This window comes from Aptenodytes patagonicus, chromosome 6 (assembly GCF_965638725.1).
Source record: "Aptenodytes patagonicus chromosome 6, bAptPat1.pri.cur, whole genome shotgun sequence".
Classification (NCBI taxonomy): Eukaryota; Metazoa; Chordata; class Aves; order Sphenisciformes; family Spheniscidae; genus Aptenodytes; species Aptenodytes patagonicus.
In genome coordinates this window covers 33,052,448-33,072,713 of record NC_134954.1, presented here as the reverse complement: position 1 = coordinate 33,072,713, position 20,266 = coordinate 33,052,448, and the positions used below count along the sequence as shown (strand labels likewise).

The 20,266-nt window shown below is 38.0% G+C and overlaps 1 protein-coding gene across 5 annotated transcripts in view; it reads left to right on the top strand.

Annotated features, from left to right (window-relative positions):
• TRAF3IP1 (TRAF3 interacting protein 1) overlaps positions 1–20,266 on the top strand; it is a 48,228-nt gene that overhangs the window by 6,443 nt on the left and 21,519 nt on the right. For 4 of the 5 annotated variants that reach the window (XM_076342012.1, XM_076342010.1, XM_076342009.1 and 1 more), the window contains exons 3-8: positions 1,560–1,721; positions 3,628–3,762; positions 3,919–4,389; positions 5,551–5,628; positions 12,495–12,570; positions 18,346–18,444. In XM_076342012.1, the coding sequence (XP_076198127.1) occupies positions 1,560–1,721; positions 3,628–3,762; positions 3,919–4,389; positions 5,551–5,628; positions 12,495–12,570; positions 18,346–18,444 (1,021 nt within the window). The remainder of the gene's footprint in view (positions 1–1,559; positions 1,722–3,627; positions 3,763–3,918; positions 4,390–5,550; positions 5,629–12,494; positions 12,571–18,345; positions 18,445–20,266) is intronic. The other variant, XM_076342008.1, reaches the window with a different exon arrangement.

Here is a 20,266-nt window from a genome sequence, read left to right as displayed (position 1 = left end):
ATGCAGGGAGCACTGGTGAGGGTGAAGTGCTCCTGATGTTAATGGAGACAATCTGAAAATTCCAGCTATGTGGCAGTTGTTTGTTTTAATTCTTTCAGAAGAGTCAAAGACGGGAAGTACCCTGACTCTGGAGACTGTCTTCCCACGCGTTTAACTATCATTCATGTGCTTGCAGCAGAACCCGATTCTTGTTTATGGAGAGTGGCTCTGGGACTTGAGATAACACATGAACAGCTCTATTAAGCTCCAGTGCCACAGGGATAGATAGTGCTACCAGATGGCCTGTAAAGAGTGTTGGCCTTGCTCAACTGAGGAAATACTGGCTTCTGTTGCTTTCCTCTCTATCAGTATGTCTGTCAGATTAGATCCAGGTTATTTTGGATCTGTGCACCTGAGATACTCAGACAGTAAGTGCAGTGCAAAATCAGGTGTTTTAACTGGATAATTACAACTGCTCCTTTTCGGAATTAACTGAAACGGCAGTGGCTTTCCAGTTATCAGTTTGAATGCTGTAGTTTATATTCTTTTGAACCGATGCCTATTAAAACATGCATACAGAATTCTTCTCACATGGGTTTACTTTTTAACAGGCTAGTAAAATACTTTCTTTATCTCCACTCATGACTGTAAAGGATGAGTGAGTAGACTTCTGTGCTGGGCCTGGTAAATATTCCTTGAATTTTATTATGTTTTATTAATAAAAACCTTTTTTTTTCCCCCTGAGTATTCTGCAGCTGCAGAGTCTTCACACCATTATTTCATTCTCTGGGCCAGGAACCCTGCAATAAAATTTTACTTGGTGGGGGTTGGTTTATTTTGTCTTTGTTTTTTTCTTATGATTTTGCATAATCACCAAAAGCCATCACCTCTACTGAAGGGCACTTGGAGAAAGTTGTTTGTAAAGTATATTTATAAAACTAAAACACATCTGGTAATTGCAGAGATAAAAATATGTGCCTGTATCCCTTTCCCACCATCTTTCGTATGTTTTCTTTACTCACTGTTAAGTCTGGTTTGTAAAGTATGCATACAAGCGTGTAAGTCCCTCAGTTTAGACTCATATAAGTCCCATAACTTTGTGACTTCTGTGCTGAAAAATATTCAGGGCAAGAACTGTCCTTCTGAGCAATATCTGCTGTAACAGTCCTGTTATAACTCTTTAGTGATTTTTTTGGTAATATTTGCAATCATTTCTTAAACGAAACTTTGTTTTCTTTAACATGTAATGCTTGAAAAGAGAGTGCCAAGGGTCTTATAGCAGTCTTAAAATGCACTGGAGCTAAATGATAAACGTATTAAAAAGACAAAGTTATACTTTCACTTTGGTCATTCCAGTTCAGTGTTCATCCATTATCAAAGCTGTCGTTTCTTAATCAGAAATAAATAGCTAACTATAAATCAGGGGCAGCCCTCTTTCCTGACCTTACAAATCACATGCTGCTCTTGTTGTACAGATGCTTTCTGCAACTGTTCCTCTTATGAGAGTTTTTCTAGTCTTTAGGTGGTGTGCAGAATTATTTTGAAGTCTCAGTATTATTTCTTAATTGCTCTTTTACCAGGATAAAGATGCCAAAATCAGCTTCCTTCAGAAGGCAATTGATGCTGTTATAATGGTAACAGGAGAGCCACTGTCAGTAAAACCAGCGCGTGTCGTGGCCGGACACGAACCCGAAAAAACCAATGAATTTCTGCAAGCAATTGGGAAGTGTTGCTTAAATAAAGTATGACATTACTATATATATTTTATACCCATAGTGATACATTATCAGAGCTTATTTCTAACAGACTTTATCGACACTCATCTGCTATTTTTAATTACGCGAGATACACGTTGGGTCACCACTTATAATAATAACAACAGATAGATGGTATATGATCCTTAGCAGAGTTGAGCCAGGTCCCCATTCAAATACGTTCTGGCTATGTTAATGCTTTTAATGTGTACTTTTTTTATTTTTTGCCTTATTCATTGGTCATTTAATAACATTTACTAGGTTTGAAGAACAGTATGAAGCTTCAGAACTTTTAAAACTTTGGGATGCAGACACATGAATTATATGACCGGATGCTGCCACCTTTGACTTTATCTCCTTTAAAATTTCAGTCAAATCTCTAATTCTGTAATGAAAGTAATTTTTCCAATGTGCTGCCTTTTTTTTTTTTTTTTTTTTTACTTTTTTGAATATGGAAATGCAGCAAAAGAGAAATTTGATAACCTGTTAAAAATAACTGCAGGGGCAGTTCTTAAAGTAATTGTTACATTCTTAAAATAATTGTTGCATTAAAAGTAATGGAGATCCTTTGCTTATAGGTGTTACAGAGATTTTTGAAATACAAAGGTATTATCTAAACCCCTTGAATTAATTAATGAGTGTGAAGAAATAGTGTATAATTAACTGTGAAATACTACAGCGTTTACAGGCTGTCTGCAGATTTAGTTTGGATTATCTTTGTCTGATAATCTCATTTAAATTTATGTTATTTTGTTTTAATTAGCTGAGTGCTATGAGCTGCTTCTTTATGAATTGCTTGAGATCAGGAAGGGGAAAGTTGATAAACATATGCACGGAGACTGGTTGAGTTTGAAAATGTGCTTGATATGGAACAGTTTTGTATAGAATGTTGTGATTAGATTTAATATCTAGAGGACATAGTCTATCCATTTGAGCTAAGACAATTAGCCCCTTGGCTTCTATTGTGAAACATAAGCTTGATGTGCATGAAGGAAATCTTTTTCCCAAGTCTCTAGCTTGATACTTTTAGTGCTGAGCTGAGCCCACTTCTTGGAGTTACTTAGTTCAGGCAAGTGTTGCTAATGTGCAGAAGTTAGTGTCCAAATGTGAAAACCCACAAAAATTCATAGTTTTGCATTTACAAACCAGGAAAGAATCAGGAGTCAACCCCCAGGGCAATATCAGTTTTAGTGATCTAAAAGCTGTTCCTGTTTCAGGAAGAATTCGCTGGCAATGTGATGATTTTTTTCTTTTTTTTGTTAATGTAGTCAAACTCTTTGCCACTTGGACATGAAAACATGACATTAACTTGCTGTCTAAATGATCTAATTAATAATTGCTTGTCGTATTAACAAATGAACTAGATGCAGAAGCTTTTTAAACACTAACTGCAGCTTATTGAAAGTCATTCTTAATGTAGTTTTCTTTACTTTAGTGACTGTTGCTGATTGAGCAAGTATTAGGTGAAAGTGGAGTGGCCTAAAAGTGGATGCAAATACAACATAGTGTGGTTTTAAGAATGTTTAACAAATCTAGCAGTTGTGGTATAAGGATTTGTCAGTCATTTACCTTACCATTTTGAAAAATATTTAGGTTGTTGCAATGAGAATTGCTATTGTGCTATATAATACATAAAAAGCACCATATATTTATATAGCTCTGGCACATATAATCAAATTATTACAAGAAGTACAAGGAGGTGTTTGACATAAAAGAGCATTATTAGTCCTGCAAAATAATGTTTCCAAAAGAGCAGAAATACAAGCTTTATTTAAAAAAAAAACAACACCCCCAAAAAAAACCACCAAGTCACGTTGATGACAGAGATAGGAAGAAAGGAGATATTTAATAAAATAATTTACTCATTTCAATCATGTTTTTCTATTCCTTGCAGCTGTCCAGTGATATTGCTGTAAAAAGGATCTTAGCTGGGGAAAGAGCTGATGCTAAAGGGAAACCTCTGTCCTCTAAATCTCGAGATAAAGAAAGCAGAGAATCCAAAACAGAAGAACAAAAAACCCATAAAGAGGTAGGCATTTGCAACTTTTGTGGGGTACAGGGGCTACCACTCTTGATGGTTTATTGTTTGGGTTTTTTTAGCTTGCATTTTTGTCTGTGGAAAGTTAACTGCATGATAGAGTTGCCATGTATTGGAATTAATTTTTAATTTTTACTTTCTTTTTAGGGTAGAGGAGACACTGAAATTAAAGACAGAAGCTCAAGCAGAGACAGAAAACCCAAAGGAGACTTGAAAGAGAGCGAAGAAAGAGAAAAGGAAAGTGATAAACAGAAGGATAATGAAGACAGACACAAAGACCCTGAAAGAGACACCTTTAAGGAAGGAGAAAAACAAGAAAGGGAAAGAAACAAAAGCAGAACAACCAAGCAAGGAAGAGAAACAGAAAAAAAAAAGGGGAAAGGAGACATAGAACGAGAAGATGATCTCGAGTGTGATAAAGGACAGGAAAGAGAGAAAAAAAATGAAGGAGGAAGAGAAAAGGACACACTGAAAGGAAGAGACAAAGATAAGGCTAGGGACAGAGAACGAGAGAAAGACAGAGATGGAGGAAGAGATCGGGAAAGGGATAGACAAAGGGACAGAGAAAAAGATGTGGAGCATTTAAGAGAACATGGAAAGGATAAAGCAGAGAAAAAGGTAATTGAAATTTATTTCAGAGAACAATAACTTTTGGCATGCTGTGGTAGGGACTGAACATTTGTTATAATGATCTTGCATGTTTGTATTCTCTGCTCATTTAACAATTAAGTACTTCCTTTAACAGCAATTACTCTCATGAAGTGAAAGTGTCAGTGTGGATTTGATCTGGTAAGAGTGTGACTGAGGCCGTGTGTGTAACTTCATGTCTCTGTCATGATGTATCTTGACTTGAGCCATCAGACTCATCTGACTGTGCTTCCTGAACATCTAATAAGCAGTTTCTTTTCTGAACTCTGCATGCCTGAATTCTCCCGATCACGTTACATTATGTTTGGCAGAGAGGGGTGGCAGTGACTTTTGGAGCTGTGTACTTATATCCTGATGTGTCTTCCCAGTAATGCATGCTGCTGTTGCAGCCATAGCCAGCTTTTGGGGAAGATGGGGCTGCAGAGAGTTCCTTTGGGCCATAACTAGTCATTAATATCTCTCTTGAGCTTACTTCTTCTGTAGCAGGACATGTAGGATGGAGTTGTACATCTGTATTTTTTTTGTCTGGCTTTTTAGATTAAGCTGCTTGCTTCCAGCTTAATTTTTTTTGTTTTCTTGAAAGAACTGTTGGGAAGCCCATTTGGATTCTTGCAAGGGTGCTCTATTTGCAGTGGACTCTGCTCATCATGTTGCATCTTTGAGAAAGAACACATCCACCATTTCCCCATACTTCAGACCTTCTCAGTGTAAAGTCCTAAACTGCCTTAAGAGCCATCTCTTCATTGCCTTTCATTTTGTTGTTCTTTTTATCTTCTCTCTTCCTCCTCTAAATATTTCCTATTCTCCTTTTCTGTTCTGTTGCGTGCTGGTTCATGGTAGAAATTCGGGATTAATGGGCGTCAAAGGTGCTTCTGTTAGGGGGTAGTTTAATTTTGTCAGATGTGAGGATTCTTACCTTCCTCGTATTACTCAAAAAACAGTGTTTAACTGTTGATTTTGCTTGGTTAGTCTCCTACGTGGGGGAGGCAAGGTAAAGAGGGCAGGTAGATGGATAAGAATACCATTGTAATGTGCTCAGTGCTACTCTATGCTCATTTCCCCTTTCATGTTACTCGGGTAAGTAGCTCGCTTCTCAGCACACTGAATCTAAAGCAATTAATTTATTTTCAGTCTGCAGATTCTAAGGAATCCACACTTAGAAAAATGCAGAGGCCCACTAAAGATAGCAAGTGCCAGCCAGATAATGAGGTTAGTAGTACAGAAGATCTGGGAAGGTCAATATTGAAAGTGTTGCATTTTAGAATGATTTGGGAGTCTGCATGAAAGGAATGTAGGATTGAAAGGTAGGTAGATGACAAGTTTTAGAGCTGTAAAATAGATGCTTGTCTGTTTTTTGGGGTTTTTTTTTGTTTTTGTTTTTTTAATTTCTCTGAGCTTGGACCGAAAAAGTCTACCCAGTTTACTTCCTTTTCCAGATTTTATTTCTGTGTATTGATATGTTGGGTACTTGAGAAAAAATATTTATTTGTTCAAAGTTTTCTGTTTATTCCTCTGAATCTTTCCTGGAAAGCTGTTAGTTTTTTGGTTTTTTTGTACTTTAATAGAAGTTACTGTTTTGGAAAGAAAGTGAGTCCAATGTTGTGTCTGGGCCCATGTTTTGCAGCTGGATGATGGTAGGGCAGATAGCAACTCACTGATTGCCTCTGAACAGTAGCTGTTGCTTGTGATAGCATTGTGTCTGCATCTGCTGCTTCTTGATGACCTGAGGCAATTTTGGGAATTATGGAGCCATATGGCTAAATGTTTAAAGAGTGAGACTTCAATAAATTAACCTAAAGCAGCTCAGGCTAGGAAAAAATAGGCAGGATCCCAAGTCTAGCAGGAGTCTCTGTTGAGAGTCTATGGGCCACTGACATCATCGTGTCTTCCACATGAGATGACAAATTTATAGCTATTCTTTGACTGAAATCCAACCAAACTTTTTAAATTATTGGCACTTGGAGGGAGAGCTTATAAAACAGTTTTTAGCCTGAAGCAAATGTTCATGGCCAAGTTAAACTTCCTGCAAATTTGGTCTCTAATGGAAATTCTGAGCCTCATCCCAAACTATCGTAGTGCTCTTGGGCACCACAATAATACACTGGGGCAGTAAAGTTTCATTTCCCGTCTTAAGTGCTTTTGGGAGTGATTCCAAGGCATGTGGGTTTATTACCTTAAATCTAGATGACATGCTTTTCCTCTACTTGCTTGTGTAACAGTAGACACTGCTTAGTTTTTAGGTGATGAAAACACACACTTTAGACCAGTGCATGACAAATGGACATCTTCCTAAGACTGGAAGAGAGGAATGAAATGAAAATGTTCCCAATGAATTTTTAGAGCTGGAGAGCTAAGATAGCTGCACAAAGTGATTTAGAGGAAATTCCATCATGAAATGAATTCTAATGGACTGGGGTTGATCATCCTGTCCTCACAGTAGTTTCACAGCAGGGTAATGCTTTTATTTCCAGGGATTTACCCTGATTTAAACTACTGTAACTCCATTTAAGTCATGTGGCAGTGAAACAAGTGTATTAAAAAGACGGGAAACAGTTTATGTCTTTATGCATATGAAGAGTATTGGATCATAGTTTGTAGTCTCTGCTGCATAATGAATAAATCTTCAGCATCTGTCTTTAGCTTTTTGTAAATATAATACAAGTGAAACAATTTATAGCAGCCCCTCTCAAGCAATGGCTCATATGCCAGTACCTAACATGTCACCCACTCTTTTCTGCCCTGAGGATTAACCTCTTCTTCTTTTCTGGTTTGTTCCTGTCGTGGTCACTTACCCACTTACCGTGGCTCCTACTCCTCCACTCTTTATCCTCATGCTCCTAGCCACAGCTTCTCTTTCTTTCCAAGCCTAGTCTCACGTGGCTTCACAGCGTTATGAGCTCTTTGTCTTACACTTGATTTTCATCTTGCTTCTTCTGTATTTGAATTAGGCCCCTTCTTCAGACACGCTGCTTGGCAGCATAAGAACATGGAAACAGTGGGGGGAAAAGCAGTGGGGAAATGGGAACTTTTATTTCATTTGAGATGTCTGTGGAGTTTCAGGCTGAATGGCTTCTGTGCTGCATTTACTTTAGAGAACAAATTAATTTATATATTTTTTTTCATATTCTACATGTACAGCAAAGCTATCACTTAAAGCTTAGTTCCTGGCTTTGCTCCTATGAGATTAGGAGTGTAAATAAGATTCTATCTGTATTCATGCAAGTCTTAATTTTTCTTGCTGCTAATTATCAGAGGCCAGCTTTAAAATGCTACTTAAATTTTGACAGGTTGACTTTTTTCTTCCCTAAATGTATTTTTCTGGTACTAAAGAAACTGTATGTTAGCCAGCATGTAAGAGTCATCACATGAGTATCTATAATTTCCTGGAACTAAAAGAAAGCAAGTATAAGTAGGAATTAAGATGAGACATTTGGCTAACACATGGCAATCAGAAGAAGACTACTTGCTGCTTCAAGGCTAGCTGTTGCATACCACGCTGTTTGTGATCAGAGCGAGTTGAGTTGTATTCTGTTAGCTCTCAGTCCAGCTCAGGTAAAAGCCTTGTTTAAAATGGACGCTTTGTAGCATGACTGATTGACCTTCTAAATAATAAAGATAACTTTGTCTTTTGACAAAAGGTGATTGAGGTCGTAGAGCTTCTGAGCGTATGGTGCTGTTTATATGAAAGTGGCTGCAGAACAGGTATGTCATTTACCCCTAAGGCCAAACACGTTGGAAAAGTCTCATCCATTTTACAGATGGCTGCCGAAACTCTTGGCTAAAGCTTTTTGTAATATCCTGTCACTTTTGGCCACTTCTATAATGATTTTTATTTTTGCCCTACAAACTGTATTGCTCTGGAACTGGTCACTTGAATCAGCCTCTAAGTCATATCTAATGAACTTCTATTTCTGTTGGAACTCATCTTGACTATATAATGAAACAACTACTGAATGAAAAAAAGACATAACTGCCCTAGAAACAGCAGAGAGAATCGTTCCATGGAAATCTGCTGAACATGGCTCAAATATTTTTGTTCCGGTACTGTGAATGACCCTCTCTTTTTGGTGTCAGTTATTCATAACTGGCTCATGTAATAGAAAACCGTCATTAAAACTTAGGTTTTAAAAAGCGGGATTTTTCTAATAGTTCTTTTTGCGTTTGAAAGGTTTTAATTAGCAGAAGCTAACACCAATAGAACACCACCTTGTGAGCCTTCATTTGAGGAAAAGATAATTGTTTGATACTTTCCTAATAAGTGTTATCATCACAGCAGTCAAAGTGACCTTAGCAAATAGAGATCTTTCCTTGTTGCTGTTGCACACTAATAAATTATGCCTGTTAATAATGATAGCCATTTTAGGAATAAGTACTGGGAATAAAGACAGTTTGAGGGAAAGAGCAAAGAAAGTCTTTGAGGGATACATAACTTGCAGTAAAAGCATTAGAAATGAGCTGTGTGTATTTCTGAGGAATAGTCTGTTGCACAAAATTAAAAAGTGTATTTGTATATGTAGTTTTATTTATATAAAACTTCTATATTTATATACATACTATTTACATTACAGGTGCAAATATACCTCCTGGCACTGTGGATCTAATTAGAAAAGAAGTCATCCAAAACATTGTGGAGGGATGATTGAGTTAGATTCCTATTCGCAGACTGAATTCTTGTTTAATATTAGTGAACTGTCGGTGGATCTGATGAATTAGAGGGGGAAAATCCCAGTGGCCTATTTATATAATGAATTCTCCCCCTCCCTTGCTTGGGTAGGAGTGTTTTTTCTGCCTTTGACTATTGATGCATGGAGTTGCCATGGCTAGAGGAGATGTATGTTAAGCATATACAGAATTAGTTATGAGAGCAGTATAAAAGTCACAGATAGAAACTCCTCATGACATCCTTTCATGAATATAGAGGTTGGTTGTTGCATGGAAAGCGGGAGGAATTAACAGTTTGGCAGGATGTCTTTTCAAAGCATATTCCTCTTCTTGACCTGCTGAAACATTAGAAATCATCGTTTTCTTATGTCTTAAAGTAAAAGTCAACCTATTTAAAGGTTAATAATGAGGACAAAGCAGCAGATTGGATGGTTTACAGAAGGCTGCTGTATCCTCTCCAAATAGAAGCGTAATTACTCAAAACTGGGAAGTGTGCATACATCCATCTAGGATTCCACTTTAATATGTTTTTTCCAGGATGGTGTGAGATGAAGTGTAAGATTTCTTTTTAATGGCTCCAGTGACTGCTTTTCAAAGTCTTGGAGCCTATGAATTTGTAAGAGGAAGAATGACCTATTTTATCTCCCTTTGGAAAGACTCAGATCATAAATCCCACAATATTTATGTTTTTGTGTGCTACCATAGTGATTAAACTTTAGCTTTTACTTTGCACCTGTTGCCAGTGTGCACATGTGGCTCTACAAAAATGTTAAGCGGTGTTTGTAGTCACTACCTGACATAAATAAATGACTGAATCCACTCCTCCAGAAGCCTCAGCACCTATTCTCAACTCCTTTCCCACCTGTGCTAATAATTACATCACCCCAAGAGCTGCTGAAGTTTGAGTATACCAGATGTGGCCTGCGGGCCCGTAGAGCCAGACCCTGATGGTATGTAAGCTTTACTTTTGCTTCTTGCATAGTGTTGTGATTGTGAAAGATGGTAGTAATTAAGATGAACTAAGATTAAGATTAACCACTTCAGTATTAGCTATGCATTTTGGATTTCTGTCTATTTTTCTTTATAATATGCCAGCATTTTCTAAAGAGTGAAACAAAAGTATTGGTAGCTCTGCTTGTGGGTCAAATAATAATTGTAATAATCAAGTGAAGATAGTGCAAGTGAAAACTAGTTTATCTCAAAGCAGGACCATGTACTGTCCATTCAGCTAGATTTTTGCGAAGCGTAGGATGTAGGGCTTTCTTTTGGCTGATCGAACACCTGAAATTCTGAGCATACATGTTATATTACAATCATGGAGGTGAAGGAGATGTAGTTTCTAAAGGACCTAAACTAACTGTTGAAGCTGACTCTGGCGTAGACTGCTCACTGTCCTATAAAGCACCTCCAACAGTTCAACTTCTCGGTTTATCAGAGTTGCATACTGTCATTATCTGTTGTTAATAAGCATTTCCCCTTTGTTTGTCAAGAACTTTTGTTGAGCTCGTGGTGCATTCTGGCATATAAAAAAGCAACATTTGCCTTCAAAGCAAACTTATCACTATGTTCCTGACATGTCAACTTCATTCCCCTCCTTCATGTAGCTGTGTCTCCAGGGCCAGTGGATACATTGCTGTAAGCTTGTAGAGGTGGGATGTTTCTCTTGCATGGTCACCTAAAGTAGTTTGAGTAAAAATACTTAACCAGTACCCTATATTTTTAAACATCTTGTAGTGTTATTTTCCATTAGGACATGCGTGGTCCATTGTCCTATATGCAAGATGTTATGGAAAATGAATGTTTTACATTGTGTAATTTGACTATTTTCTCTTACAGGTTATTGGAACATATAATGTTAACATTTGCATAGAAATGGAAGAATTTGTAATTCTCATTTATGTTATCAATACGGACATTATCAGCAGGGCTGGCAATAAATCTTGGATGCAAACTGCATGGACTGTTAATTCACACAAACTACAAAAAAGCAGATAAGGAGGAAATCCTGTGAGGTGCTAAACATATTTCAGGATTTTGAATAAGATGCAGACATGTATTATAGGGATAGAAAGCATAGAAACATAAAATGGTATTCTGTAAATCACCTGTACTTCATCTGTTGTGTTCAGAGGTGGTTGCTGCTTCTTTAGCAACAAATGTTGCTAATGAAATCAGGGAGTTAGGTGAAAGGACAGGAAAGTTATGAGAAGCATGAATAGCTTGTTGGAAGCTACTGGTTTATTAGTACGTACAGTCCTGTAAGAAGCTGGAAGCCCTGCATGCGTGCATAGTGGGCCAGATCCCATCACTGGCTCCGTCCGCCAGTCTACATGTAAGCAGAAGTCTGCCCCTTCTGCTAGCCAAGATTGGTGTCCATCCACTGGGGATAGACTGCCTCCTTCCCACCCTGATCCCATACCCAGGAGTTTTGTTGGGCTGGCAGGAGTCCTCCTTTACACCTTGCACCTTCTCTGGAGGCATTTGGGCCCCGGCTGTAGTAAAACTGTAGTATACCCTACCTATAGTAGTGGCAGCTCTCATGGACCTGCGCCTCTGCAACATAGTGCCTTTGCAGAAGGTATTGTCAGTCAGGTGTTCTCGACTTCAGGCAGTGCAAACTATATCCAGAGAAAACAAAATAATTCTTGTGTGTGCTTGCCTGCTTTCATTTCCTGGCCTCTCTGAATCACTTTCGGACTAAGGTCAGAGTCCTCAGAAGCGTCCTGAATTTTCCTCCTATTTGATCTTTTCCACTTTTGAACTCTTATCCTTCCTGTACCAGTTGCACCTTCAGATCATCCACTGCTTGTTTGCTGGACTTTCTGGCAGGACCCATTTCTTAGTTTGTCCAGGGTCTTTGTCCAGGAAAGTGCCATTTGAGTAAAGGACTGTGCAATTCTAGTGGCACAGTTTTTTAGTCTTTGCTTCTATTTTGGAATGCAATTTAAAACACTTCCCAGAAGGTTAAAGAGGAACTGTGTATCTGATGTAGCTGAAACATATAGGTGATCGTAAGCATCTTACTCCTTTCGGTAGCTCACTGATAGCTAAGCATTGTGACCGAAGACCAGCAGTGACATCATAGATGCTCTACAGGTTTCACAGGATTGCTCTGCCTTGGATACTCTTAGTTCACATTTGGATGTTGTCTTTACAATAATGAAATCTAATCATATAGGTTCATTTAAAAGAAAATAGCTAGCATGTATCCAGGAATAATACCTGCAGACTTTGAGGAAAATAGAAGATTAAGAATATGTCAAGTCTATGTGTGGGTCAGTTTTGTAAGTGAATATTTTTTATATATAGTACATATAGATAAAAAAAGCAACACATGTAAGTAAATTTTATATATATATAATTTTTTATATACAATTACATAAATTTGTGGGCTTTTTTTTTTTTTTTAAAAGAGTGAAAATCCTGCAGGAATATCAAGGCAGCCTTCAACAAAAGGATCAAGGCAACGCGCCAGACCCGAAGAAGAAGGTAACTAGAGGGAGGATATTATTTCTATTAAATATGCTGGAGGGTTATTGAATAGGAATAGCATAAATACTTAAATGTCCGTGTTTATTATTTATCAGTGCTTGTTTTATAGTCCCAGTCTGCATTCATGAATCCAACAGAAATTTTTTCTGCATGGATTCGATACATAGAAAGTGGTACTCAGTTCAGTTTGCTCGCATTCCTCATGTGCAATTGCAGATATAAATTCAGTCTGCTCTTGATATTTATTATGTTCTCTCTGACTGGGCTTTTTTAGTTGGTCTACAACTATTTCTATTAGTTTCACAAGAACTGTTTCTTTGCTTCAGAATCTAGCAAGTTCAGACAAATATGCCTTCCCAAACTTTGGGAGGCTTTTTTTTTTTTTCTATCACTGGGGATTAGTGGACAGTATGTCTGAGTTGATAAAATTATTCCATGTTACCTTTACATAAGGTCACATGTAAAGGTTTGTTAAATCTTTACAGCAGAGCAGTATTTTTGTTTTAGTAAGACTTAAGATAGGTAGTTTAAGGTTGTTTTAGTAGGATGAAAGACATTTGTGAGGCAAGATGTGCTTTCCTTTAGGGATAAATCATACAGCCATGAACCCTAAATTTGTAACTTCATCACTTACTAATATTTAGGAAGAGTACTTTTCCTAAATTTGGCTAGGGAATCCAAACTTCATTTATTTTCTGAATTTTTCATCATTTCTCAAGGATCTGAAGTCTTAGTGTTTGGTCTTTAGAAATTTTGGGTTTATAAATGAAAAGATCATATTTGTAAAAAAACCCCAATCAACAAAACAAAACAAAAAAAGGCATGTTCCCTGAGATTAACTGAGTACTGGCCAGTGCAAAAAGGAATTTCCCTGGGTGTTTGTTTGATAAGGAGTACATTAAACCATCCACATTTGTGTAAACTTTCTGAGGTTTCTTCAGTGAAAAGATGGCTGGGCGAATTCAAGACTAGCCAAACCTTTCTGAGTGACTTCCATAGCTTGAGACATTTACGATACTGCAAGTGTAAGCTGGAGAACAGATGAAGATAAGGTGTTAAGCAGAACCTCTGGCGTTTGATGATTAGAGAAGATTCCTCTGAGTATTGAAAAAATGGCACATGTTTGTAGATCTTTGACTCTCTCCAATGTCTGTCATTACAGCCGTGGTCAACTGTATTGCATTGGACTGGTGTCAGGCTAGGACCTTGTGATTTGAGTTGGACAGGGAAGGTGATCTGGGTATCATCACTACTGAATCCTATCCCATGTCGTCTTCCACTAGCTCAGACAGGTGTAAGGAACCAAGCCCTGTGGCTTTTCTGTTGAGAGTGCTGGGGAAGGAAGGCCAGGTCCTTATTTGTTACCGAGGAATTATCAGCAGGAAATGAGAATCTGTAAAAGGCCCATCTCTTTGTGCCGGCCAGGAGTCACCCCTGGTAGCATTGTGGCCGTCACACCTGATGGGTGTGCAGTGCCAGGACTCCAAACTGAATCCTGGCTGTGCTAGTCTTGACAGCAGATGAGGAAGTAGCTCTGTAGTCATCTCGTCCTTGCTTTGGTACTAAGTGTCGGAGTTTCCCAGTTTCGACGGCGGAGCGGGAGTGCAAATCCGGAGTAATGATGGATCTCAATATGAGTATGGTCATCCTCCTCTATTTACACTTATAACAGGGCTTATATAGTTATCTACTATGAACACGCGCTTCCTAACAACTTATGATTGGCTAATTGCGGTTCCTAACAACTTATGATTGGTTAATTACGGCTATACATGCACTCACAACACCTTCAGACACACGCTTCATAACAACCTGTAATTGGTTAATCACAGCTATCCACGCACTCACAACACCTTCGGACACGCGCTTCATAACAACCTATAATTGGTTAATCACAGCTGTCCACGCGTTCACAACACCCTTCTCATTGGTAGCTGCTGGCTGGTCTCGCCGATCTCTGCCTCCTCCTTATCCCGGGTGTTGTTCCGCTTTTGTTGTTCATCACGTGGCGAGGCTCCTTCTTCTGCCCAGGGAAGGATGGTCAAGGTCACCAGCCGTCTTTGTCAGCATATCCCTGCTACTGTTAAAAACATGGGTTGCTCACGGATCCTAGATCGTGCCCCTGCTGTACCAGCCACTCCTCCACACTAAGTCTGTCAAGACTGTCACCTGTGATAATAGATCTGTGGTATCTGTGCTTGCCCATTAGGAAGTGGATTGATATAAACTGTAACTGTATTGATTACAGGCCATTTTACCAGCCTTTGGATGATAACCTCTTCTGAGTCTTTGTTGACTGGAGCTATCTAACAAATGGTACAATCATCAATAAACATTCCTCCTCATCTGCTTTGCACCTGCATTAGTCATTTTTCTTTGTCTCTTTAGACAAGATTTAAGTGAAGATTTTAGTCCTGAGATAGTTTTAACTGAGTATAATAGACAGTTGTGCCAGGCTTTACAAATAAGTAAATAATTTTATCTTATCTGTGAAGGTGCTTCATTGCAGTTGGTTATGTCACCAGCTTTTGTATGTAAGTGTATTAAATATTGTATTTGCATACTAAATGGAAACTAGATTCTCTTCAGAATATCCCAAGTAGTTAATACTTTCACATCAGGAAGAAAGGAATCTAAACGTAGTACTGCTAGCCCTTTGTGTAAGAAAGCCAAGAGGAAGAGCCTAGAGAAACACATAGATAAGGAATAAAACTGGCTGCTAACTGGAGCTCATATAACGGTGTAACTGCAATTTCTGTCTGCATTTAAATGCCCTTTTCCCTCCTACTCCTATTGCGGTGACCTGATTATTTACTCTGATTCAAGTTTTCTTTCAATGATTTTGTGCCCTGGGAGCTGATATTTTATTTCTAATGAAGAAGTCACTGTACATAAATCAGTTTAACATCTCAGTTCAGAAGATACAATAACACCTCTGAATTGATACCTTTTAAATAGCTAATTCTGGCTAAAAGCATACTGTTTAGACTAATGAAGCATGAAGATCTTCATACACTTAATCTGCCAATGTCACTATTTTTAATCTGTGTGAAGAGATTGCATGTTGCTGTGTCTTCGCAAGCATCCACATTTTCATTGGGTTTGTGTTTTAGTAGGTTTCCATGTGTCTGAGGCAAAATACTGAAGTTATATCAGAGCTTGGGTAGTGTTTTCATATCAACCAATAGCCATGTTTTCAAAAGGACTTGGGGAAAAAATTAAAAGTATGTTTAGGCACCTTAAATACTTTGAGAAAGATCTGGCAGTTTGGATATGAACGTCTGTTGACTTAGGAGCTTAACTCAAGTTGGTGCTCGAAAATTGAAAATTTTATGCCACATCTCACGTACTTATGTGCTGTGAGGTTTTAATAATTTTGTAGATGAAAAATACCATCTGGATTCCATTAAATGTAGTCTTATTTTACTACTTAGTGATCCTTAGCTGATCCTATAACTTTTTTATTTCCCAAGATTTGAATATTTGTTTTAAAGCCTGAACTGGCACTAAACTACAGTGACCAGACACGCCCCATTTTAGAGGATCATCCCTCCTTTAAAATCTGGATCCAGTTTTTCTGATAGAAGAAATACGCTTAATGACTTATCCCATGTTTTGGCTTTAAGGTAAATATTTTAAAATACTCCTCTTTTCATGATGCTGCAGGCCAGCGCACTCAAATTTCAGTTTACCTAAGTGATAAATACTTTGGGGCATTAGCCCTCTTTTTGTTCTAATGCAGCAGAGCTGCAGTAGGTGAGTAAGGCTCAGAGGTGCTCCAGTAAGTTGTCCAGAGGGTATTAAAAACCTCCTGGAGCTATGCTGATGCCTGTTGCACGCTGGTCTCTGTAGTTACTGGTGATGATGATCAGAGATTTCTGTATTTTCTAATATTAACTGGAGATAAATAAATGCACAACAGGAGAACACACAAGGGCTAGTGTCATGACTAAACTTGTAATAAATAAAACTGAAGTGGTGAATGGAAGACTAGTTAAGTAAAACCAGGTATATTTGCTATCCTGGTAATTAAAGCAAGTTATACCAGCATTTGCTCACCTCTATTATGAACAAATTCCTAATGGTATTGGAGCAAATGTTTTTGGGTGGTTTGTTTTTTTTTTTATAGTTAATGTTACATTAATTACCACTCAGGCAATGACTGCTTTTATAGTTCCAACATGCCTTGCAGCAAAACTTGTATCATGCAATAGAGACCATTTTTGCTAATTTAGAAGTTGATTGATAAATTGAACGTAATTTTTTTTTAAACTTGCAGTTGCTCTTAATTGAGATCTGAACAGGTTTCCTTTCAGACACTGAATTACTTTCTAAATGGAAATGATGGAGTAAAGTGCTTCACTTTCCACCGTTGGTTTGACTTTTCTGCTAAGCTCCACACCTTATGGGTAACTTGTAGCACTGCTGTATAGGTTGGTGATGAATGTTTAAATGCTAGTTTCACTTTTATTAAATGACCATTCATCCTGGCCTTAGTCAGCACAGGTAAGTGAAAGTGCTGGTTGACCTTTCTCTACTGTGTGTTAATCTCCTCCTAAACTAGTAGAACTCAGCATTTCTGCTGCAATGGACTGTGTATCTTTGTGGATGCTTCCTGTGGCATGGGTGGAGGAGTAGATCCTCCGCTATTGATCTGTACGTCCTGAAAGCTTCAGCTTTATGCTGCATGCAGTAATTTCATCGCTGGTTTTGGAAGTGTTGGATGTTTCAACCCAAGCATTGGGGAGGGCTCTATCTGGTAAATCTCTTCCTGTGCTATCAAAACTGTTTGCTCATTTGTTCTGGTGGTGGAAAAGTTACCTGAGGTGTCCTGGCTGTAGATAGGGGCCCTGTGAATCTGTTCTTTACCTTTGCATTACAGTTACCTGTTTGCAGATAAGGAGATTTGGAAGCGCTGGGTTCAGTTCCTGGGCAGCGTTTTTGGTACCTCTGTTTTAATCACGCATGCTCTTTCTGTATCTGTAATCTTGCCTATTTCTGAATTTATTCTGCTTTTGCTGCATTTTGAGGAATGTGAGAACTGAACATATTATTCCAAGTGAAGGGGGGTGTGTGTGTGTGTATATATTTTTAATGATAAAACTAAAGCTAAATATTCTACCCATTCTGTACATATCTTGACAAACTGTATGAATAGTTTAACTTTTCTTGACCACGTGTGTTCAATGCACAGGTATATTTTCAGGAATGATGTACAAGTGGAGCTGAATCGTTTCTCCTTTGTGTCCATCTGCCCCGAATGTCTCTTCTCCCTGGACAGATAATTTAGAAATCAGATGTATACCTGAATGTTACAGCTTTCTTCCACTGTGTGTTACTTTGCTTTTGGGAACATCGTCCTGTTGTAACTGGGGGAATTAATTTAAGACAATTGGTAGATTAAATGGTCTTTCATTTTTTTGCAAAAATGAAACTGTTTTAGGTAGCATCAAAAGTGAACAGCATTTGTGGACTAGGCTCTTCTATGGTATTACGAGCAAGTTGTGAAGTTCAGCCACCAGAAATCAGCTTTTCTTGCTTGAAATTTCTTAATGGCTTTAGTATGAAATGTGTTTAAAGCTAAAGCCTTTGAAACAAACCGAAGTGCATTATGCATTCCAGGTAGTATACAAACAATATTGTGTATTTTTAGCAATTACTTAGACTTTATTAGGTAAATACTGTAAGTCTAACAGGTATTTAGCATGGCTTTTTATTTTAAATTTTTATTGTATCTTTGGTTTCATATGACTATAAACCGTTTTGTTATAGGAACTGTGGAAACGAAGAGCATGGCAGATAGAATTTCAGGGGACAGTGTTGCTAAACTGCAAGAGAAAGCTGAACCAGGACTTGCAGTGAAACAGAAAGGTAGGGAGAATAAAAACTTGACTGCCTTGGAAAGTTTAACTTGAGTGCTTTGGGGTCGAACTTGAATCCATGCAGCAAAATGATTTAAGGAGGGTGACTTACACTTAATCCAACTGCTGCCTTGTGTATTAATCACATCTTGTGATTAATGTCCTGGTTTTAAAAATGTATGTTCCCTGATAAAACATTTACTTCTATTTTCTCTCCTTACTCTTATGCAACTTTTCAAAGTTGCTTACAGTGTCCCAAGGAAAATGCAGGGCTGCTGCACCTGAATCCCTTGGTGACTTGTTCTATATAAGAACTGAATCGTTGCACATTGCCTTTTTGTACAAGTATTTGGGAGTCTCGCTTATTGTTTGCATTTTACAGGATTTTAGAGGAAAATTCCATCTCTGCATTCTTATTTCTCTGTTTTTTTTTCAAGCTGTATATAGCCCCCAAGACATACGTTGCTAATGAGGTATTTGTATCCAGCTACAGTATACATGGAGCCATGGAAGCAAAATGTAGGAGGAAGAACTGAGGTTTAAGCAAAAAGCTACGTTTTTGTTTTCTCCAGATCCAGATGCTTGACCTAGTTGGGAGAGTGATACCATGAATGTGGGAGGTCAAAGGCTGTTTCCCAGTCCACCTGTGGCCTTCAGGGTGTCATAGCTGTGTCAGTCTAATGAAATGTAGATGGTCAGCCAAGGCATTTGTGTGACCTTACACAAATGGGAGAACTTCCATGCTAATTCCTTTTAATTTTTTGGAGCTGTCTTGTCTATTGGAATGTATCTGTTACAGAATATAACTTTATATTCCTCTATTTATAATTTGAATGTTTGTAAGAGGAGTACCCCCAGGTTCATTATTGATTTGGATTGGATTCTCAGGTGGTATAAGAACCAAATATTGTATCAACTGGTCTTTATTTTCAGCTTTATTCAGTAAGATAGTGTAACATCGTAGTACATTAGTGAAGCTTAATTTTCTGTAAGTTCTTATAGAGGTGAAATTGTCATTCACACATTTAATAGCTTTCACAGTTGGAATGTGAAATCAATTATGACAGTCGATAAGAACAGTCATTGCAGATAGCTGAGTTGGATGCTATTTGGAGTAATCATAAGACAGTGATCACCTGTCCCTTCTTGCCGTGCTCTTGTGTCTTTAACTGCAAATGAAAGTTTCCAAAGGAAGAATCATTTATAGGATTTTAAAAACATTGTTTACTGACTGAAATAAACTTATTTTCCTGGATCTTCTGGAGTATTATTTCTGCATTCTGCTTCAGTCTTACATTCTGTTTCTGAGCATTGAGGCTCTGAACCTTTCCATTGTGGGTTTGTTTTTTTTTCTTCTTTATAAATGAGGATTTGTCAGCATATCAGTTATTTTCCCTTGGTGTCCTCCATTAGGAATCCTCACTGGCTAGTTCATGGTAGCCTCTTAAATAAAAAGTATATGTTTAAAGCTTTCTAGCAAAAGGGTGTTTTGGCCTGCCTCATCTATTTGCTCATACACTCCTGAAGTTACTTAGGTTCACTTTCTTGAGATATGTGCACATAAATGCACCCACTGTGGCAAGAAGGGAGGAACAGTTGGATTTCACGGTCACTCTATAAAAGTGTAGGCCTGCATGAGGCTTTTTCAGAAGCTGATGATTATGTAAGATTTTTCCTGAACCTTGTTAAATTCTAAAATGAGCTTTTTTGGGGGTTTCACTCCCAAAAAGATAAAGAAGTTTATCTTCTCACAGTTTTGTTAATTACGTTGAGGTGCGCTTCTCTGGGAGGAGTAATACCAGGCTGCTTTCTAAAGTTTATCTCAAAGTAAG